Raw genomic sequence first — 19,945 nt, 5'->3', positions numbered from 1 at the left:
TCACCAGGTCACTGGGAGGGTGTAAGGAAGTGACAAACATCAGCTGCCCCCCTGCAGGTGTGCAGTGAGTATTGGGTCACGAGTGGCTTGCACATGTGGGTAAACTGAGATACTAGTCAGGAATAATGCCCAGCGTGGGTCAGAGCTGGCCTGGGTACACCTAACACCAGACATACATGCAATGATTGTAACAGGAACCAGTTTATTGGTCAAGGTGAGGGGTGGGGGGCCCGCATCCCGGAGGTATGAAGCCTCAGGCCCCCCCAGCAACTTAGAAATCCATGTCCTCGGTTAGGTCTTGCAGGTAGGCCTTGTATTGGTCTGAGGTGAGGGAGAGCGGATGGCTATTAGAAATGTGCAGGTCCATGGTGGTCTCCAGCGAGGAGGCACCCCCGACCCGGGCCATGTCTAACAGGGCCCGGAGGCATGTGGGAACTACCTGCAGGAGGTGGAGAGAAACCCAGAGTTAGAGAAAACAACACTCGTGCCACCCTGCCCCTCCTGCCCTCGAGGCAGCTGAGAGGACTACAACTCCCAGAAGTCCCCAGTATAGACCATGATGCACCATTAGGCCAGGGAGTGGAAATTTTTCCCATGTTGACCCAACAGAGGAGACCAAAGAGGGTTTCTGGGACAGAGGTTCCCAGAAGCCCCCAGGGCTGAGGAGCTTCTGGTCAGAAGGGGTCCTAGGAGCTGTAGTTGCTCATGTGGTTTCGAGAGCGCAAAGCAGGCTCTCTGGGTGAGGCTACTGGAGGGGCAGCCCCAGGAGAACCTGGGGATGAGGAACTAGTGGTTGATGAGACTCTTGGAAGTTGCAGTTTCTCAGAGGGGCTTCTGGGAGTCGTTCCTGGGAGCAGCCTTTCCCCCATGTCAGCCCCACCCCTCTCAGGCCTAGGAGCCCCAGGCTCCTGGTACCTTGACCATCACCAGCTTCTTGGTCCACGGCTGGTCCCGGGGCCATGACTCCCCAATGCAGAACCAGAGGGTGTAGCGGGGCGAGCGTTTACTTCCTTCGATGAAGGCAATTAGATCTGGGGGTCCAGAAGCGCAGTCAGGGATGGGAAGGGGCCCCTTTCCCCACCTCCCTCCAAACCTGAGTAGCATCCCCACCTCTTCCCCTGACCCAAGGCCCATCATGGCTCTGCCACCATGACCCGGGGGCTGCTGGTTTGAGGAAAGTCCCCACAGTTCTCGCACAAACAGGCACCCCTCCTCCCTCTCTGCCATCAGGCCAGCCCTGCCTCCCTAACCCACCATGGGAGCCTGAGCATTCAGAAACAGGTCCAGAAGAGGGGACTCCTCTTCCTGTAGGATGCTTAATGATCCTGGCTTAGAAGGTGCTGGGTGTTGACTGCTCCCAAACCTCTAAAGCCGCCCTGTCTAACAAACCCATTGCCTTCCAGTTGATTCTGACTCATAGCAACCCTACAGGACAGAGTAGAGCCGCCCCATGCGGTTTCCAAGGCTGTAAATCTTTACAGAAGTAGACTACTATGTCTTTCTCCTGCAGAGCTGCTGGTCAGTTCGAATCGCTGACCTTTTGGTTAACAGCTGAGCACTTAACCACTGCGCCACCAGGGTCCTTGCATAGCCGTTATTACTGAACTCTACACTTCAGTTGTAACTAGTTACAATGAAATAAAATTTTAAAACTCCGCCTGCAGTTGCATTAAACCCTCAGTAGCCACGTGGGGAGCTACTGGTGGCGCAGTGTCAAGAGCCTGGCTGCTAACCAAAAGATCAGCAGTTCGAATCCACTAGCTGCTCCTTGGAAACCTTATGGGGCAGTTCTACTCTGTCCTATAGGGTCGCTATGAGTCAGAATCGACTCAGCAGCAACAGGTTTGGTTTTTAACGAAGCCACATGTGGTCAGTAGGTACCATATCGGAAAGCACAGCGAGAGCATCTCCATCATCATGGAAACTTCCATGGGAGACCAGAGCCCTCAGGTATTTTATCTTTCCTGCTAGTTTGTCTGTCCACCACAATAATTAATACTCAACGATGGTAACAACAGCGCCTTCTGTACACTGGGCTCAGCTGGGAGCAAGCAGGCAGAGAGAGAACACGGGCCCAGAGCAGTCAACTCATCTGCCCCAGGACACACAGCAAGCAGAACAGCAGGGGCTGAATTCATTTGATCCCAAACTGCCGGACACCAGCGGTCTCAGGCCCCCAAGCTAGGTCCCCAGTTCAGTCACCTGCCACAAAAGGTCCCAGGTTGAATACGACTCCTTCCCAGTCTTTGGGGACCTCTCCATCTGGCCCATGAGCGCCATCGGGGAGCAGCTCCTCACCCATGGCCCAGTACGTGTGGCAGTGCCCCAGCCTTCGGGCGCAGAGCTGTTGCCCTGCCCTCCACAGAGCGAGGCCCCCGCCCAGGGAGCTCAGCACACGCCTCACGAAGCTTGTCGCCCCCTTGTCTGTCAGGGCCATCCCAGGATCGGGCAGCAGCATCGGCTGCCCAGACAGGGTACTGTTTGCTGCTTCTGACCCCACCAACCGCAGGCCTCCTGGACAGAAGACAGCCTGCTGGAAGACTTGGCGGCCCCGGTAGAAGGCGGTCACCTCAAACTCCCATCCTGAGCAGAGGCAGCATGAAGGGGGAGAGAGAGATTGACAGCAAGTGTAAGGGGGTCCGTGGCCCCTGCTCCAGCCCCTCCCATCCCACGGCTGCCACCTACCTTCCTCGATGACCAGCAGCTGCCTCAGCGGATTTTCCAGGGGTGTTTGGTTTGGGGAGGGAGCAATGATGTCCACGCTGGGGCTCAGCAAGAGCTGAGGGGGGTGCTCAGAGGCCACAGCCAGGCCTGAGGGCCCCCCATCTGGGACTGAGGCCAATACCATGTCACCCAGTAACTCCTCCAGAATGTCTGCCTGGAGAAGAAAAGGAGTCGGGCATTTCAACAGCTGTTTCCAGAGCAGGCCCTGTGCTCAGCCATGTGGGGACACACAGGAGGGCCAGACTGAGCCTGGCCTTCAAGGGGCTCCCAGTCTGATGGCAGAGACAGCCACAGGCACAGACAGCAAGACATGTATGTACCAGGCACTACGATGGCCCTCGGCCCTGGTGGCACAAATGGTTAAGTGCTCGGCTGCTAACCAAGAGGTCAGTTAACCCACCCAGCAGCTTTGTGGGAGAAAGACCTGGCGATCTGCTCCCGTAAAGATTACAGCCTAGGAAACCCTAGGGGGGCAGTTCTACTCTGTCATATGGGGTTGATGGCACCCAACAACAATGCAGGAGGAGCCAATTCCAACCCATAGATCTGGCAAGACCTGGACATGGGACCACGAACAGAATCTCAGAAGGGACCTTCCCTGGCACGAGCATCAGCAAGATCCTGGGTAGGGGGGTTCTCAGTTCCCAAGAGCCAGAGTGCACCCTGTCAAGCGAGAAAGCTTTGAAATTCTGGTAAGGTGTGTTAGGGCCTTGAGGCCTGGGGAAAACTCTGAATTTTCTTCTGAGACACGGGGGAGCCATGGGAGTTGTGTGAGCAGGGGAGGGAAAGGTTGGCTCTGAGTCATGTCGGCGACAGAGTGGAGGGGAGATAATGGGGCCGGGGGAGGAGAGGCTGAACAGGCTGTTGGGGACGGAGAGGAGCGGGTGGGGCAGAAGTGGGGACACATTCTTACCGGAGTATCGGAGGTACTGCCTCTGTCATTGGTGTCTGGAGAGGTGTCTGACTCAGGAAAATCCCTAACTCCTGTCGAAAAGGGTAGTGAGCCCAGAAAGGGTGCTGGGACCCCCCCACCGCAAAGATCCCAATCTTCCATGCGAAGGCCCACCCCTCGCACACCTGGAGTCACAAACTCGTAGACCTTGTGGGGGTCAAGGGGGTCCTTGCTCCGGTCCTCGGCTACACGCAGCACGTCCTTCCGGTTCAGGGCAGACCGGAAATTCCTCTTCCAGGTAGGGGGGTCTGGTTTATCTCTCTCGGGATTGTAGGCACCACTGACCTCGGCCCAAGCCTAGAGGGCCAGAGTGGGGAGCCAGCGGAAGGGAGAAGACTTCAATCCACCGATGGGGACCTAACACCTAACCCTCTCCCCAGCACGTTCTACCTCAGCAAGGCTCTACTCCAGAACTCTCGGATTCTTCGTGTCCCAAAACCTGCCCCCCAGCGTTCAAAAACTTGCTTTCTAATCCAGCCTTCTAGGTTCTACTGGGCGTTTAAACCCACCCACCACCTGCCCCAGGGCACCCTCTGTAATAACCCCACCCCCTAGCACTCTAACTCTATCTACACCACTGGTGTATCCTAACTTTATGATAACTAACCAGCTTTGGGCCTCTGAGCCTCGCCTCCAAAGTCCCAAGACCTGCTCCCAGTATTCTGCAACCAAGAGCCTACCCCTAGCCTCCAGGATGCTTTTCCTCAGCGTTCTAATCCCGACTTTCTGGTTCTATTCCCGGAACCTGGAGGTTCCAACCCTGCCCGCTATCGGCCATCAATTCGGACCACCCGGCCCTCTATCGATATAACTCCGCCCACCACCAGTGGCAGGTCTCTAACTTTTTGCAGGCTCTGCCCTGGCATGCTAAACCCGCTTTCTCCTTTTTATTTCTTAAATGAGAGCACTGATTCTTACTCCGCCCACTACTTGCAAGTCAGGCTACCTGCCCTGCTAACCGTGCCCCCTCCTGTTCTAACTCCGCCCACCTGCACCCACAAGCACATACACGGGCCCACGCGTGCTAACCCCGCCCTCTCGGAGTCTTTCCCGCCGGCGGCGCAGCTCCGACTTTCCCGTGCCCAGGTCCAAGCACCTGAAAGATGCGGAAGTCCTCCTGCTGCGTATCCTGCCGCAGGCGGTGCTTCCAAGGGATGCGGAAGCGCGTGCGGTTCGCGTCCACCCAGGCCACGCCCTCCAGCTGCCCCATGTCCAGCTGCGAAATGAGCCAGGGCAGGATCCGCGGCTTTTGGGTCCCCATGCTCTGGCCTGTGGGCAGAGCGGCAGGCAGTTCCTGGGCGCGGGAGGCCTCCCCGGCCGACCCGCGGGCGCCTCCCTCTCCAGAACCATGGCGCAATCCCCTCACCCGAAGGTTCCTGGGGTGCAAACCTACCTTCTCTATACTATAGACCTTCTACTCCCATTCCCTAGAGCAGCTTCCCAATTGAGCGAAGACCCCTCCCTTCCTTAGCTTCTTCAGTGCAAACCATCTACCCCCTAAATTCCGCCAGTGTAGACCCTTCTGTCTTCCATTTCAACCCCCTCCCTTCCCCACTTCCAGGGTAGAGCCCTCCCTTCCTAGTTATTTCAGTGCAGATGATACACAAGTGTAGCCCTCTACCTCCCACAGTTATCCCAGTGTAGATCCCTCTCTACAGTTCCCCCACAGAAAACCCAATGCCCCATTTCCAGTGTAGGCCTCCATTCACCATTCTCCCCAACCGGCAGCCTCCCTTTTCCAGGGCACGCCCCTACTTTCTAAAGAGTACTCCCTCCCATTTGCAGAGTACACACTTCTTCCCTCCCCCCCACCTCCCCGTCCCCCCATTGTAGACTCCTCCCTTCCTCCTAGCAGTGTAGACTTCTCTCTCCTGCCGACCTCCAGCGCCGGCCAGTGTAACCCCCTCCTCGCTCCATTCTCTGCAGAATACATAGCCACCGTCGTCACTATCAGTGCAGACCCACTCTTTCTCCCGTTCCTCACTTCTAGACGGCACCAACTCTTTCCCCAGCTCTTCCGCGTTACCTACTTTGAGGGTTGGGGCGCGCAGTGTGCTGGGGCCACCCCTGTCTTCGGGGATCCGGGTACCTCTGGAACTCGAAACTGTGCACAGCCTTTCCGTCAGCTGAATTCTAGAGAGGTGGGGTTTTCCTTTCTATTGCTGTCTTGAAATACAAACTTCATCATTGTTCGGGTGGCAGGCTCCAGGGCAAAAGGAGCGATCCCGTCAGCCCAGAGCCCTCCCCACACGCCCTTTTAAGGCTTTCCGGGCACAGGCATGCTGGGAGCTCCATATACAAATATGTGGGCGGGCAGAGCCCCGCCCCGCCCCTTTTACGTCAGGGCGATCTGTAGCCCGGCCCGGTGCGCAGGCGTGGGAAAGTTGAACTTCTACAGAAGTTTGCACAAGTTCATTGGAGGAGGGAGCGGAGGCTGGGCCCAGGGTCAGGTTAGTGAGGCGTTAGCGAGGGCTGGGTGAGCAGGGAAGAGGAGGGAGCGGGACCCGGAGCGGGACCCGGAGCGGGCACCCCAGCCCCGTTTCTCCGACACCCAAGCGTCCCGGGTCCAGAAGAGTCCAGACTGAGCCAGATAGTGGAACTACACCTCCCGGCAGCCTGAGCGGCGAACTAGAGCAAATCGAGGGGGTATGTGTGCCACGAAACCTACTGGGACTGGTAGTCCCCGATCCTCTAAGGATTTAGTAGCTTGGCATATGCCTCCTTCAGAATCCAGGAGTTGGAGCCCCCTTCTCCCTCGAGGACCTCCGAGACACCGGCCCCCTCCTCCCCTCAGACTCAAGACTTCAGGTCTCCACCGCGCTCCTCCCTCAGTATCCAGGAGTCTTGTCTTGGTCCCTCCTCAGCCCACTTCTCCCTCCAAAAGCGAAAGAGTGTGGGCTCCCAGACCCAGGAGTCCTGGACCCTCAGACCCTCCTCCCTCAGACCCAAGAGTTACGGCCCCCAGCCCCCTCCTCCCTCAGACCCAGGAGTTAGGGCTCCCAGCCCTCTCCTCTCTCAGACCCAGGAATCCTGGCCCCCAGCCCCCTCCTCCCTCAGACCCGGGAGTCTGGCCCCCAGTGCCCTCCTCGCCCAGGATCCCAGAGTCTTAGTTCCCAGCTCCCTTCTCCCTCTGGGGACTCAAGATCCTGGGCCCCCAGAGCCCAGGCCCTCAGCCCCTTCCTCCCTTGGGGACTCACAAGTCCAAGCCCCAGGCCCCCTCTTCATTCAGAAAGTGAGTTCGGGCTCCAAGCTGCCTCTTTTCTCTGGACCCTGGGGTCCAGCCCCCAGCCTCCTCTCTCACAGGTGCCCCCATGGCAGGCTCGGAGGAGTTGGGGCTCCAGGAGGACACACTGAGGGTACTAGCGGCCTTCATTAGGCGGGGTCAGGCCACCGGGTCCTCTGTTACAACCCCACCCAGGTAAGAGAGGTTGCCCTCCTCCCCCAGGGGCCTGCATTTGGGGTGAAGCCCTTTGTGACTCTTGCTCTCTGCCTCAGTCTGTCTCCTTTCCTCCCTTTTACTGGCTTTGTTCCCTGTCCCTGGGGTTTCAGGGAGGTGGCCCTCAGTGGGAGAAAGAAGAGACTGCTTGCAGGGGGCCTCTGGAGACACTCTGAGGTCCTTCTCCTCAGGAGCCTCACCCAGGAGCAGCCAACAGACTTCCTGAGCCGCCTTCGTCGATGCCTTCCCTGCCCCCTGGGTCAAGGAACAGTTCCCCCTGAGTCCCCTCGGCCTTGCTCCCTGCGCCTTCACCCCTGCTATGGGTCCGAACCTGGTAAGAGATTTCCCCAGATCTCCCATAAAACCAGCAGGGCCAGGTGCCTTGATTCCTGAAACACGGACAGGATAAGAAATTAGTTCAAGATCAGTCAGCTAGAAGGTAGCTGTGTGGGGTCTCCAGCACCATTTCTCCCTATCCTGTTCCTTTCCCACCCCCATAAAATTAGATTTCTATCTGTCAATTCTGTGGGCTGGCTATGGGAGGGCTAGTGATCCCTTTCTATCTGGTTATATATCAAGTTGATATTTAGTTGTTATCTCTCTCCTTCCATACACACTTCCCTACCCCCAGGACTTTTGTAGCCTTGGGTATTCCCAGTAGAGAGGCAGGAGAGCTGTTTTTCAGTCACTATTTCCTGGCCATTTGGGTGCATAACTCTGGGAAAATCCTTTCCCTTCCTGGCATCTCTGTTTCTCCAGCAGCAATATAGGAATGGGGAGTTGTGTCCTTGGACTTAATCAAGAATGACAAACAGGTCTCTTCTCATAGGTGAGGCTAGATAAACATGTAATGGCTGCTAGGCATGCTACCTTGACAGGGTTTTCACAGCTGGGGCTAAGAGTGCTGTGATCAGTTGGTGATGCCTGAAATGGATAAGGGCTAGGATGATAGTAGCTGGAATGCCATGTGTTTGCTTTCCTTAGATGGGATGATCTTCAAGGTCGAGTTCAGCCCTAACATTCTGAGTTCAACTGGCAGATGCAATGAAGTGGAAAGTACAAGGGTTTGGGGGTCTTTTACTACCCAGTTTGCTCATTGGACCTCAGTTTCCTATAAAATGGAAATCATTGCTACCTGGCAAGATGATTGGGAGAAGGAGAGAATCCCTAACTTCCTGATATCCTGAAGACCCCTCACCCCAGACTTTCACCCTAGGCCCAGCTACTCCAGACTTCTATGCCCTGGTGGCTCAGCGGCTGGAACAGCTGGTCCAAGAGCAACTGAGATCACCACCTAGCCCAGGTGAGGTGCAGAGGGGCCCTGGAGAAGGATGGGGCTAGGAGTGCAGTGGTGGTTCAATGGTAGAATTCTCACTGCTAGAATTCTCACAGGAACCGACCTGGGTTCAACTCCTGGCCCATGCAACTCATGTGCAGCCACCACCTGTCTGTCAGTGGGGCCTTGTAAGTTGCCATGATGCTGAACAAGTTTCATAGAGCTCCCAGACTAAGATGGACTAGGAAAAAACACCTAGCAATCTACTTCCAAAAATCAGCCAATGAAAAGCCTGTGGAACACAGTGGTCTGTGTCATGCATGGGGTCACCATAAGTCTCAGCACTGACTCCATGGCAGCTAACAGCAAAATGGTAGCCAGGATTCTGCCCCCAGCTGAATTCTCTTCTGCCCCCAGAATTACAGGGCCCCGCACCCACTGAGAAGGAAGCCCTGCTGCGGAGGCTGGTGGTCTTGCTGGAGGAGGAGGCAGAAGTCATCAACCAGAAGGTGATAGGTGGGCTGTTCCATCCCCCAGGGAGGATAGGAATAGGGGATGTCTGGGCACTGGGATCAGAAACTGGATCTTCATTCTCAGTGGATGTATGGTGGGGCAAGGGTGGGGACAAATACTCTAAGTTAGTGGCTTTCATTGACTGGTAGTGGGACATGGCCTAATAGTAGGGGTATGACCATCAGAGACAGGATCTAGGAGAGAAGTTGGCGGGGAATCTCTAAAATCTCAGGCCACAGTGTGGCTTAGAAAGTAAGGGAAATGGACTGCTGGAGGGGGCATGGCTTGTTTTTTGTATTGGAATCTGATTGCTCTGGAGTCTGGGTGAAGTGCCTGGCCCTATAATATTAGTGTCCTAGAGGGAGGGCCAGGTTGTGCTAGAACCTAACGTGCCCTCCAGGGCTTTGATTGGCCAGGAAATCCCCAGTGGGCGTGGCTAGAAAATTAGCGGTCTGGAAAGCGCCTAAAATAGGGCTTGGCCCTGATTGGCTGTTGAGCGCTTCGAGAGGGGCGTGGTTTAGCGTCTCTGTGTCTGGACCACCTCCCCGGGGGTAGTTGGGCGGAGGCCATAGAGGCTGCTTTGTGATTGGCTGATGGAATGGATGGGGCATGGCTTAAGGTGTTAGCATCTAGACTGCACCAGAGCCACAAGGCCACGCCTCCCAGCCTCCTATTGGCTGGGCACGAGCAAAGGGGCGTGACTGGGTGGCCCTACCTCTTCCGTTCTCTGCCCCACAGCTGGCCTCAGACCCAGCCCTGCGCCGCAAGCTGGCTCGTCTCTCCATCGGTTCCTTCGCCCGCCTAGCGGAGCTATTCTCTAGCCGCGAGACCAGCCCTAGCCGCGCACGCCCCTCATTACCGTGCCCTGGGCCCCCACCACCTTCCCCGGAGCCTCTGGCCCGCCTGGCCCTGGCCATGGAGCTGAGCCGGCGCGTGGCCTGGCTGGGGGGCACTCTGGCTGGACTCAGCGTGGAGCACGTGCACAGCTTCGCGCCCTGGATCCAGGCCAACGGGGGCTGGGTGAGCCGCTGAAGCCTTCTGGGCCTCCTGTTACGCAATTGTAATGTGGGGCGGGGGTTGGCTTCTGACGCTTCTTTCAGATCTGACATAAGTTTTCCCAGCTATACCATTCATTCCTTCTGTATTTATTGAGCACCAGCTGTATATCTGAAGCGGCCAATGACCAGACATTACGTAAGGCTTAAACCACTCTCCTATACACTAACCGGTTGTGAGCCCCGAAACAAGTGATTGCATCTCCCTGGGTCTCAGTTTCCACATCTGTAAAGTGGGGGAGTGGTAGTACCTACCTCAAAGGGTTGTCCAAAGGATTAAAGTGGGATCATTCTCCTAAGTACTTGGTGGCTGGGCTGCCGTGGGCATTTGTGTATGTGATTATCAAATTACTGTCTGCCTGCGCAATGGTGCCTGAATGCCCTTCCCCATGAGTCTTAGTCCGGGTTCTCTAGAGAAACAGAACAGTGAAATGTACAGGTAGTCCCTGACTTATGGCAGGTTCCAATCCTTGACTCCATCATAAGTCGGTTCTGAGGAAAATTGAATATTGCGGTTTTAAAAAAATTTTTTTTAGTTTTCATAATTATCACTTTTCTACTGTGTCCTGTAGGATCGCTGTGAGTCGGGATCGACTTGACAGCAACAGTTGTTTATTATCAGTATCTTTGTAAATCTGATCTTTGTCTTTGGGGGTTGGAAACATTACGTATAAACTTACAGATATAATTTAATACATACATACGTTAAAAAAATACACAGATCCAAAAAAACAGATAGTCGTAAGTGCAGTTCATCATAACTCTAGTAAGTTGTAAGTCAGGGAATATATATATTGGCTCAGTGGTTAAGCACTCGGCTGCTAACCGAAAGGTTGGTAGTTCGAACCTACCAGCCCCTCCACCAGAGAAAGATGGGGCAGTCTACTTCCATAAAGATTACAGCCTTGGAAACCCTATGTGGCAGTTCTGCTCTGTCCTGTAGCATCGCGATGAGTTGTAATTGACTCCACAGCAGTGGGTTTTTACTATATATATATATAGAAATCTGCCAAAGCTGGAATCCGTATACGGCGGAAACCTGTCAGATAAGGAAAACTCAAATACTTTCCACTAATAGAGAGTGATAGAAAAGTGATAAGACTGTACCCTGTCAGAGATGGAAAACTTGTGAGACCTGGAAAAACATGGCAGTCCGGTTGAGTTCCAGCTCTCACAGGTTTCACTGTATATGTACTTAAACATAGAGAGATTTACTTCAAGGGATTGGCATATGCATTTGTGGGGGGGCTGGGAAATCCAAAATCCGTAGGTCAGACAGCAGGCTGGAGACTTCTTCAGGCTTGTGTCCCACAATCCACAGGTCAGGTGACAGGAAGAGTGCAGTGTCGTGAGAGAGAAAGAAATGATCTGCCACAATATTTATAGTCTAAAAGCAGACCACACCCTAAGGAAACTTTCCTTTTAACTGATTGATTGCATTACATTAGATTACATTATGGAAAGCGATTGATTAGATTACGTTGAATTCATTACATTCAAATTCATAGCCCCTCCCCTAATTTCTACATCTTAATGGGGAGCTTCCATCTTCAGTGGAGTCCCTGTGTGGTGTAAATGGTTAAGTGATTGACTAGTAGCCGAAAGGTTGGCGGTTCTCACCCATCCAGAGGTGCTTCAGAAGACAGGCCTGGCCATCTGCTTCCAAAAGGTCACAGTGTTGAAAACCCTATGGAGCAGTGCTACTCTGCACACATAGGGTAGCCATGAGTCAGAATTGACTGGACAGCAACTAACAAAAACAACATGGAACAGTAACTAGTCTAGTGTTTGGCCAAACCACTGGGAACCATAGCCTGGCCAAGTTGACATATAAAATTAACCGTCACACTGTTTATCTACCAACTTTGCTTCCTCTACTCTTCTGGTTTGCTCAGATGTCACCCCACAGTGAGACCTTCCCTGGTCCCCATTTACAATCTCGTTCACCTCATCATCGCCCACCTACTCCCGTCCCCCTTCACTGTTTTACTTCCTTCCGTAGCACCCGGCACCTTCTAACATGGTAGAGTTTACTTGCGTTCCTCCTAGGAAATCCTATGCGGCAGTTCTGCTCTGTCACATGGGGTCACTATGAATTGAAAATCAACTCAGTGGCACCTAACAACAACAACTTATGTCGTTATTTATTTTTGTTAGTTGGCTTCTCCTGCGTCTAACATGTCAGCTTCTGCAGAGCAGGATTCTTCCCCGTTTCCAGACTCCAAGCTGGATTGGGCTACAGTGTACAGGCTGTGAGACCTTGGGCAACTGTCCCCTTCTCCCTGAGCCCCAACTTGCCCCTGCCTTGTAAACAGCTGTGGGAAGTCATTGCGAGAATGTCACATGTGGGGCTCCTGATTAGAATGTAGCCATGGTTTCATAAACTGGTAGGAGGAGCCTGGTGGGTTTGAGAAGCAGCAAGGTCTCTATCCCCATCTCTCTAGTCTCTACCCTCCTTTCTTTGGGCCTCTGTCTCACTCTCGTTGGGTCTCTGTCCCCCTCTCTCTCTGGGTATCTGTGCCCCCCAGTCTCTGTCACCCTCTCTTTCTGGGTTTCTTTTCCCCTCTCTGGGTCTCTGTTTTCACCCTCTCTGGGTCTCTGTTCCCCTCTCTTTCTGGGTCTCTGTCCCCACCTCTCTGTGGGTCTCTATCCCCCCTCTTTGGGTCTCTGTCCCCCTCTCTCTGGGTCTCTGTCCCCCCCTCTCTCTGGGTCTCTGTCCTCCTCTCTCTGGGTATCTGTCCCCCTCTCTCTCTCTGGGTCTCTGTCCCCCTCACTCTCTGGGTCATTGTCCCCCCCCTCTCTGGGTCTCTGTCCTCCTCTCTCTGAGTCTGTCCCCCTCTCTCTCCGGGTCTCTGTCCCCCCCTTTGGGTGTCTGTTCCCCTCTCTCTGGGTGAATGAAGGAGAAAGGGCAGGAGATGAGCACAGGGAGGAAGTGGTGGGAGAGGTCAGATGATGCAGGGTCTTGGGCACTGACAGTGAGAACTTGGACTTTGTGAGGGAAGCAGGAGCCACAGAGGACTCAGTGGAGGAAGGGTGTGAGCAGACTCAGGTGTTAACTGGCGCCGCCTGGCGGCCGCGTGGCAAAACAACCTGTGGGGGGCGAGAATGAGGGAGGAGGTGAGGAGGGATCAGACCAGGGTGGGGCAATGGGCGGGGTCTGATTCTGGATTTCATTTGAAGTTCACGCTGTGAGGTTTTGCTAGTTGACTGGATATGGGGACTGAGTCAAAGACAGGAGTCAGAGTGATACCAAGGCTGTTGGCTGACGGGCTAGCCTCTGAGTTGGGGGTGATGCAGGGGGTGGAGGGCAGGTCTGGGGAAGGAAGAGGCAGGGGGTGGGCCAGGTGAGCATGAGATCCCTTTAGACCTCCAAAGCAGGATGTAGAGGGAGCCGTGAATAGAAGTGTCTGGAGCTCAGCAAAGCAGCTCATGTATTTGTACTTTTTTTTTTTTTCTCTCTCTCAGTAATGGTGATAAGTAAGCTTGGGTGAGCGTTTGTGGTGGGCCAGGTACTGGGCTTAGGACTTCATTTGAATGATCCCTTTTAAATCCCACAACACTCTTATGGGGTTCACTTGTGGTCCTCGTCTTACAGACTCCAACAGGGAGGATCACGCTCCCCATTGACACAGAGCCAGGGCTCTTAGTCATCAAAACCCCAAGACTCTCTGGGTCTCTGTCCCCCTCCCTCACTGGGTCTCTGTCCTCCTCTCTCTGGGTCTCTGTCCCCCCACCCTGGGTCTCTGTCCTCCTCTCTCTGGGTCTCTATCCCCTCTATAGGTCTCTGCCCTCCTTTCTCTGGGTCTCTGTCCCCCTCCCTCACTGGATCTCTGTTCTCTCTCTGGGTCTCTGTCCTCTCTGTAGGTCTCTGCCGTCCTTTCTCTGGGTCTCTGTCCCCCTCCCTCGCTGGGTCTCTGTTCTCCTCTCTCTGGGTCTCTGTCCTCTCTGTAGGTCTCTGTCTTCCTCTCTCTGGGTCTCTGTCCCCCACGCCACCCCCGGGTCTCTGTCCTCCTCTCTCTAGGTCTCTGTTCCCCCACCCTCTCTGGGTCTCTGTTCCCCCTCCCTCTCTGGGTCTCTGTCCTCCCCCCTCCCTCTGGATCTCTTTCCCTTCTGGGTCTCTGTCCCCTCCCCCCGGGTCTCTGTCCCCCCCCCCTGTGTCTCTGTCCCCCTCCCTCTGGGTCCCTGTCCCCTTCCCCAGGTCCTTGCCACCCCCGTCTCGGGCTGGATGGAAGCTCTGTGATGGAGGACCTGACCCTGCTCATAGGCTCTACTGTTCTCTCCCTCCAGGAGGGCATCCTGGCTGTTTCTCCGGTGGACTTGAACTTACCCCTGGACTGAGATCTTCCTCAGAAGCTGCTACAAACCTGGACCTCATGTCCCTGCTCCCTTCAGGTGCTTCTGCAGCCTTCCTGTTCCACTCAGGGCTGGGCGGTGATGGCCACCCTATTTTACCAAAAAAGAAATTGTTTTAAAACTTTTCGTATTAAAGATTTTTAGTATTTAATTGTCTGTTATTTTACTTAAGAACTGAATTTTCTCACCCCATCCCTGCCCCGCAAGAAGAGGAGGTTGACATGCTGGCCACTGCCAAAAGGTGGCGCCATGGAAAAAAGGCCTGGCAATCTACTGCCAAAAAATCAGCTGTTGAAAACCCTATGGTATACTGCCCAGTTCTACTCTGACACACATGGGGTCACAGTGAGTTGGAATTGACTGGATGGCAGCTGTTTTTTTTTTTTTTTAAGATGCAGAGATTTGGTTCAGAGGTCCCTGAGGCTTATAAATTGAGAAATGAACCAATTCATTCATTCTAGAAGTATTTATTTTGAGTGCCTACAAGAGCCGGTCACCTGGACCCAGGACATTCTTAAAGATATCTTAAATATGATTCCGGTGAATTACATTTCTTTTCCCTGTTGATTTGTTTATTCTCACTAATCCTGTATTGATGGTCTTTGAGTGTTTCCTATTAGTTCCAGAAGAATATTAGGAACTTCCCTCGTGGGGCTTTCAGGCCACCACCTTCCTAGTTTCCCTCCTCGCTTCCCACTGCTCCTCCTGAGCCCTTTTTGCTGGTTTCTCTTCATCTGCCCTCAAACCAGGGGTCTGCACATTTTTAGGGCGATGGACTCCTTCACAGAATAACTAAACCTGTGGCCGTGGAGTCAACTCCAACTTACGGTGACTCCATGTGTGTCAGAGTAGAACTTCACTCCATAGGGTTTTCAGTGGCTGTGCCTTTCTTCCGAAGTACTTCTGGGTGCAGCTAAGCACTTAATCGTGTGTACTACCCAGGGATTCTCCTTCAGAGAATAATGTTTATCAACACTTAAGATGAAATGCACAAAGGATACTGATTATATCAAAATAAAGTTACCATGATTAATACGAAACTGTGACACAAAGATAGATGTGTTTCTTCATTAACATTGATTAAAAAGATCTAGAGGTGGGTCTAAAGGAGCCCTGGTGGCACAGTGGTTAAGTGCTCAGCTGCTAAGGGAAAGATCAGCAGTTCAACCCACCGGCCACTCTACGGAAGAAAGACCTGGCAATCTGCTCCCATAAAGATTACAGCCTTAGAAACTCCATGGAGCAGTTCTATTCTGTCCTCTGTATAGGGTCTCCATGAGTCGTAATCAACAGCAGAGGGTTTCTTTTTATTTTTTGTGGTGGGTCTAATAACTAGCATGATTTCAAAGTAGTCATGATCCTGAGTGACTTTTTATTTTTTAGTATTATGCTTTAGGCGAAAGTTTACAGAGCAAATTAGTTTCTCATTCAACAGTTTATACCCAAATGTTTTGTGACATTGGCTGCAATCCCTGTGGTGTGTCCACACTCTCCGCTTCTCCAGCCCGGGTTCCTTCGTTCCATTTGTCCAGTTTTCCCGTCCCTTCCTGCCTTCTCATCTTTGCTTCTGGGCAGGTGTTGCCCATTTGGTCTCATTTACATGACTGAGCTAAGAAGCATGATCCTCACGTGTGCTATTGTTTGTTTTGTAGACCTGTCTAATCTTTGGCTAAAGGGTGAACTTCAGGAGTGACCTTCAGTTCTAAGTTAAAACGGTGTCTGGGGGCCATAGTCTCAGGGCTCCTCCAGTCTGTCAGACCAGTAAGTCTGGTCTTTTTTTATGTGTGTGTGAATTTGAACTTTGTTCTACGTTTTTCTCCCACTCTGTCTGGGACTGCCTATTGTGATCCCTGTCAGAGTGGTCGGTGGTGGTAGCTGGGTACCATCAAGTTCTTCTGGGCTCAGGTTGGTGGAGGCTGTGGTCCTTGTGCTCCGTGAGTCCTTTGGACTAACATTTCCCATGTGTCTTTGGTTTTCTTCATTCTCCTTTGCTGTGGCTGGGATGGTACCAGTAGATGTTTCTTAGATGGCTGCTTGCAAGCTTTTAAGACCCCAGATGCTGCTCACCAAAGTCAGATGTAGAACATTTTCTTTATGAACTATGTTATGCCAATTGACCTAGATGCCCCCTGAGACCCTGAGTAACATTTTGAGGTGTATTTGTTTCCTGCTGCGATGTGACAAATTAACTCACCTTTAGCAGGTTATAATAATCCACATTTACGATTTCACCATTTCTGTGGGTCAGGAATCTGGAGCAGTTTAGCTGGGTTCCCTGCTCGGGATCTCACAAAGATCAGGGTGCCGGGGCTGTGATCTCATATGTTGAATTTCTCCTAATTTATTTTCTATTTCTGTACCTTATATGGAGTCCTGGCAGTGCAGTGGTTAAATGCTCAGCTGCTAACTGAAAGGTCAGTGGTTTGAACCCACTAGTCGCTCCGAACCCACTAGTTGCTCCGAGGGAGAAAGATGTGGCAATCTGCTTCCATAAAGATTTACAGCCTTGGAAACCCTATGAGGCAGTTTTACTCTGTCCTATAGTGTTGCTATGAGTTGAAATCAACTCGACAGCTATGGGTTTGGTTTTGGCTTTATGTATTGAACAAATTGTGTTTTACATTGTACTTTCCTAAAGATTTTTTTTTATTTTACTGAATTTAGAATTACACCTTAGTGGTACCATCAGAGGGCAGCGATGTATTATTGTATAATATTAAATTCAGTTCCATGAAGAGCTTTGTGGTAATTGGGTAAATTAACTGAGAACCTGGCTATGTTATACTGGTTGGTAATTTATTTGTTTCACCACCTGTCTGTCAGTTTGTTGTATTGTGGTGGCTTGTATGTTGCTATGATACTGGAAGCTATGCCACCGGTAAGCTATACCAACAGGGTCACCCATGGTGGACAGGTTTCAGTGGAGCTTCCAGGCTAAAACAGACGAAAAAGAAAGGCCCAGTGATCTATTCCAAAAATTGTTGTTGTTAGGTGCCATCGAGTCAGTTCCAACTCATAGTGACCCTATGTACAATAGAACAAAACACTGCCGGTCCTGTGCTATCCTCACAACCTTTGTGCTTGAGCCCATTGTTGCAGCCACTATGTTAATCCATCTCATTGAGAGACTTCCTCTTTTTCTCTGATCCTCAACTTTACCAAGCATGGTGTCCTTCTCCAGGGACTGGTCCCTCCTGATAACATGTCCAAAGTACGTGAGACAAAGTTGCAGTCCAAAAATTGGCCAATGAAAACCCTTTGGATCACACTGAACATTGTCCAACTCACTTTGGACCCCTTTACAGAATATCAAAAGGGAACAATTGCTGGAGGAGAACATCGTATTTGGTGAAGGAGAGAGCCAGCAAGGGCAAGAGAGACTCTCGGTGAGATAGATCAGCACAATAGTCACAGCAATGGACTCAAACACCCTGGCAATCATGAGAAGGAGGGAAAGTTTCCTTCTGTCGTACGTAAGGTTGCCGTGAGTCGGAGTCAACTCAACAGCAGCTGTCTGTCTCTATCTATCTACCTATACGGTAGATCAGACTTATCAAATTACATGTGATTAGGTGCATATTATTGTGTATGAATTACACCTTCAAAAAAGTTGATTTAAAAAAAACGACTAGAAAATGAATTTCTGTTGTCAGACTTCCTGCAATCAAAACACAGTCAGCCACTTGCTAGGTGTTCGACCTTGACCAAGTCACTTAACCTCTCTCAATTTCCTCTTCTATAAAATGGAGGTGATAATAGTACCTACCTCAATGTACTGCTGGGAGGATTAAATGAATGAATTTATAGAAAAGTCTTAGAAGAGTGGCTTAACCCGTTGCTGTTGATTCAGACTTGTGGCGACCCCATATGGTATAGAGTAGAACTGCTCCCTAGGGTTTTCTTGGCTGTAATCTTTATGGTGAGCCCTGGTGGTGCAGTGGTTAAGAGCTCAGCTACTAACTAGAAAAGGTCGAATTCACCAGCTGCCTTGGAAACCTATAGGGTGGTTCTACTCTGTCCAATAGGATCACTATGAGTCGAAATCAACTAGATGGCAATCTTTATAGTAATCTTTATGGAGGAGCCCTGGTGGCACAATGGTTAAAACGCTCGCCTGCTAACTGGAAAGGTCGGTGGTTTAAACCCACCAGCTTTGCGGGAGAAAGACCTGGCAATCTGCTTTCATAAAGTTGGAATCTACCTGATGGCAATGGGTAGCCACCTTCCACTCATGCTCCCTGAAGAGTGGCTGTTGTGTTGTTAAGTGCCGTCAAGTTGATTCTAATTCATAGCGACCCCATGTGACAGAGTGGAACTGCCCCATGGGGTTTCCAAGGCTGTAAATCTTTACGGAAGCAGATTGCCAGGTCTTTCTCCTGCGGAGCTGCTGGAAGGTTCGAATCACAGACCTTTTGGTTAGCAGTTGAATGCCTGAACCACTGGGCCATCAGGGCTCCTTGAAGGGTGGCTAAACCAAAAACCAAACCTGTTGCCATCAAGTCAATTTCGACTCATAGCGACCCTACAGGACAGGGGAGAACTGCCCCATAGGGTTTCCAAGGTGGACTCGAACTGCCAACCTTTTGGTTAGCAGCTGAGCTCTTAACCACGGCACCACCAGGGCTCCAGAAGGGTGGCTAGCACCTACTAATTAATCCCTGTTGGTAAACTTGATCCATATTTGGCCATAGCTACAAAGTGGCAACTCTGTCTTGGAAGAAGCGCAGCCAGATTGCTTCTTGAAAGCGAGGATGGTGAGACTTCGTTTCATATACTTTGGACGTGTTATCCTGAGGGACTAGTCCCTGGAGAAAGACATCACGCTTGGTAAAGTAGAGGGTCAGCAAAAAAGAAGACCCTCAATGAGATGAACTGACGGAGTGGCTTCAACAATGGGCTCAAGCATAACAACGATTGTGAGGATGGCTCGGGACCTGGCCGTGTTTCGTTCTATTGTACATAGAGTCACTATGAGTCAGAACCGACTTGAAGGCACCTAACAACAAATAACAACAAAGTGGCAAGGAGCTTGTCTTGAAGGATAAGGAAGTGTTAGCCTCTCCCCCGAGAACCGAGAACCGAGAACCGAGAACCGAGGAAGGGTGTGTTCAATGGCACAAAAGTGTGAAAGGTGTGAGCTCAGGGAAGTAGGAGGGACTTAGTATGGTGCAGCGATTGGGGGCGGTTGAGGCCAGGCGGGTGATGGACGCAGGTAACCAGGCTGCGGGGGCTGGGATCTTGTCCTGGGGACGCTGGGGAGCCATGGGAAGTCGGTGAGCAGAGGAGGGGGGGTCAGCTCTCGGGACATGGGGATGTGGGTTGAGTGGGGGATGTGGGTTAATTGAGTGGGAGACGGAGGCTGAGAGGTAGAGGAGGAGTCTGGGACGATGCAGGGAGGGGAGAGTACTGCCCGAGTCAGGGCAGGAGAGGGTGGGGCTGGCTGTCTGGCCGGTGACTGGGTAGGAGGTGGGGCTGTCCCGATTTGGAGATCCAGAAGAAGAGACGCTGTGAGAGGAGACCCTCAGTGCAGGGGTGTCATGAGTGTCAGTAAGTGTGAAGTGATGTTGGAAACCTTACATAGATAGCTAAGAGTTAACCAAGCAGGAAGGGATGTCAGGGACCACAGCCTAGGTAGA

General features: G+C 52.2%; 2 protein-coding genes across 3 annotated transcripts; one reads left to right on the top strand and one right to left on the bottom strand.

The window, feature by feature from the left end:
• Positions 1-183: 183 nt before the first annotated feature.
• IRF3 (interferon regulatory factor 3) lies at positions 184-5,900 on the bottom strand. The gene is made up of 8 exons (XM_004381642.2): positions 5,707-5,900; positions 4,773-4,945; positions 3,802-3,973; positions 3,638-3,708; positions 2,686-2,878; positions 2,203-2,583; positions 916-1,031; positions 184-439 (listed from the first exon to the last, which is right to left on the bottom strand). Exons 2-8 carry the CDS (start codon positions 4,935-4,937, stop codon positions 272-274), a joined length of 1,266 nt encoding a protein of 421 aa, XP_004381699.1. The 5' UTR covers positions 4,938-4,945; positions 5,707-5,900; the 3' UTR covers positions 184-271.
• A 136-nt stretch (positions 5,901-6,036) lies between these two features.
• Positions 6,037-14,408, top strand: BCL2L12 (BCL2 like 12). 2 transcript variants are annotated; one of them, XM_023736153.1, is made up of 7 exons: positions 6,037-6,322; positions 6,958-7,094; positions 7,304-7,446; positions 8,329-8,415; positions 8,806-8,897; positions 9,640-9,921; positions 14,244-14,408. In XM_023736153.1, the coding sequence occupies exons 2-7, from the start codon at positions 6,988-6,990 to the stop codon at positions 14,292-14,294; spliced, it is 762 nt and encodes a 253-aa protein (XP_023591921.1). In that variant the 5' UTR covers positions 6,037-6,322; positions 6,958-6,987; the 3' UTR covers positions 14,295-14,408. The 2 variants fall into 2 exon arrangements, with proteins under 2 accessions (XP_023591921.1, XP_023591922.1); XM_023736154.1 differs by lacking the exon at positions 6,037-6,322 and having other exon boundaries at positions 6,980-7,094; positions 7,307-7,446.
• Positions 14,409-19,945: the final 5,537 nt, after the last annotated feature.

The sequence above is a fragment of the Trichechus manatus genome, unplaced genomic scaffold (assembly GCF_000243295.1).
Source record: "Trichechus manatus latirostris isolate Lorelei unplaced genomic scaffold, TriManLat1.0 scaffold00087, whole genome shotgun sequence".
NCBI lineage: Eukaryota > Metazoa > Chordata > Mammalia > Sirenia > Trichechidae > Trichechus > Trichechus manatus.
The sequence above is the reverse complement of the archived record's forward strand: the minus strand, read 5'-3'. Positions and strand labels throughout refer to the sequence as shown.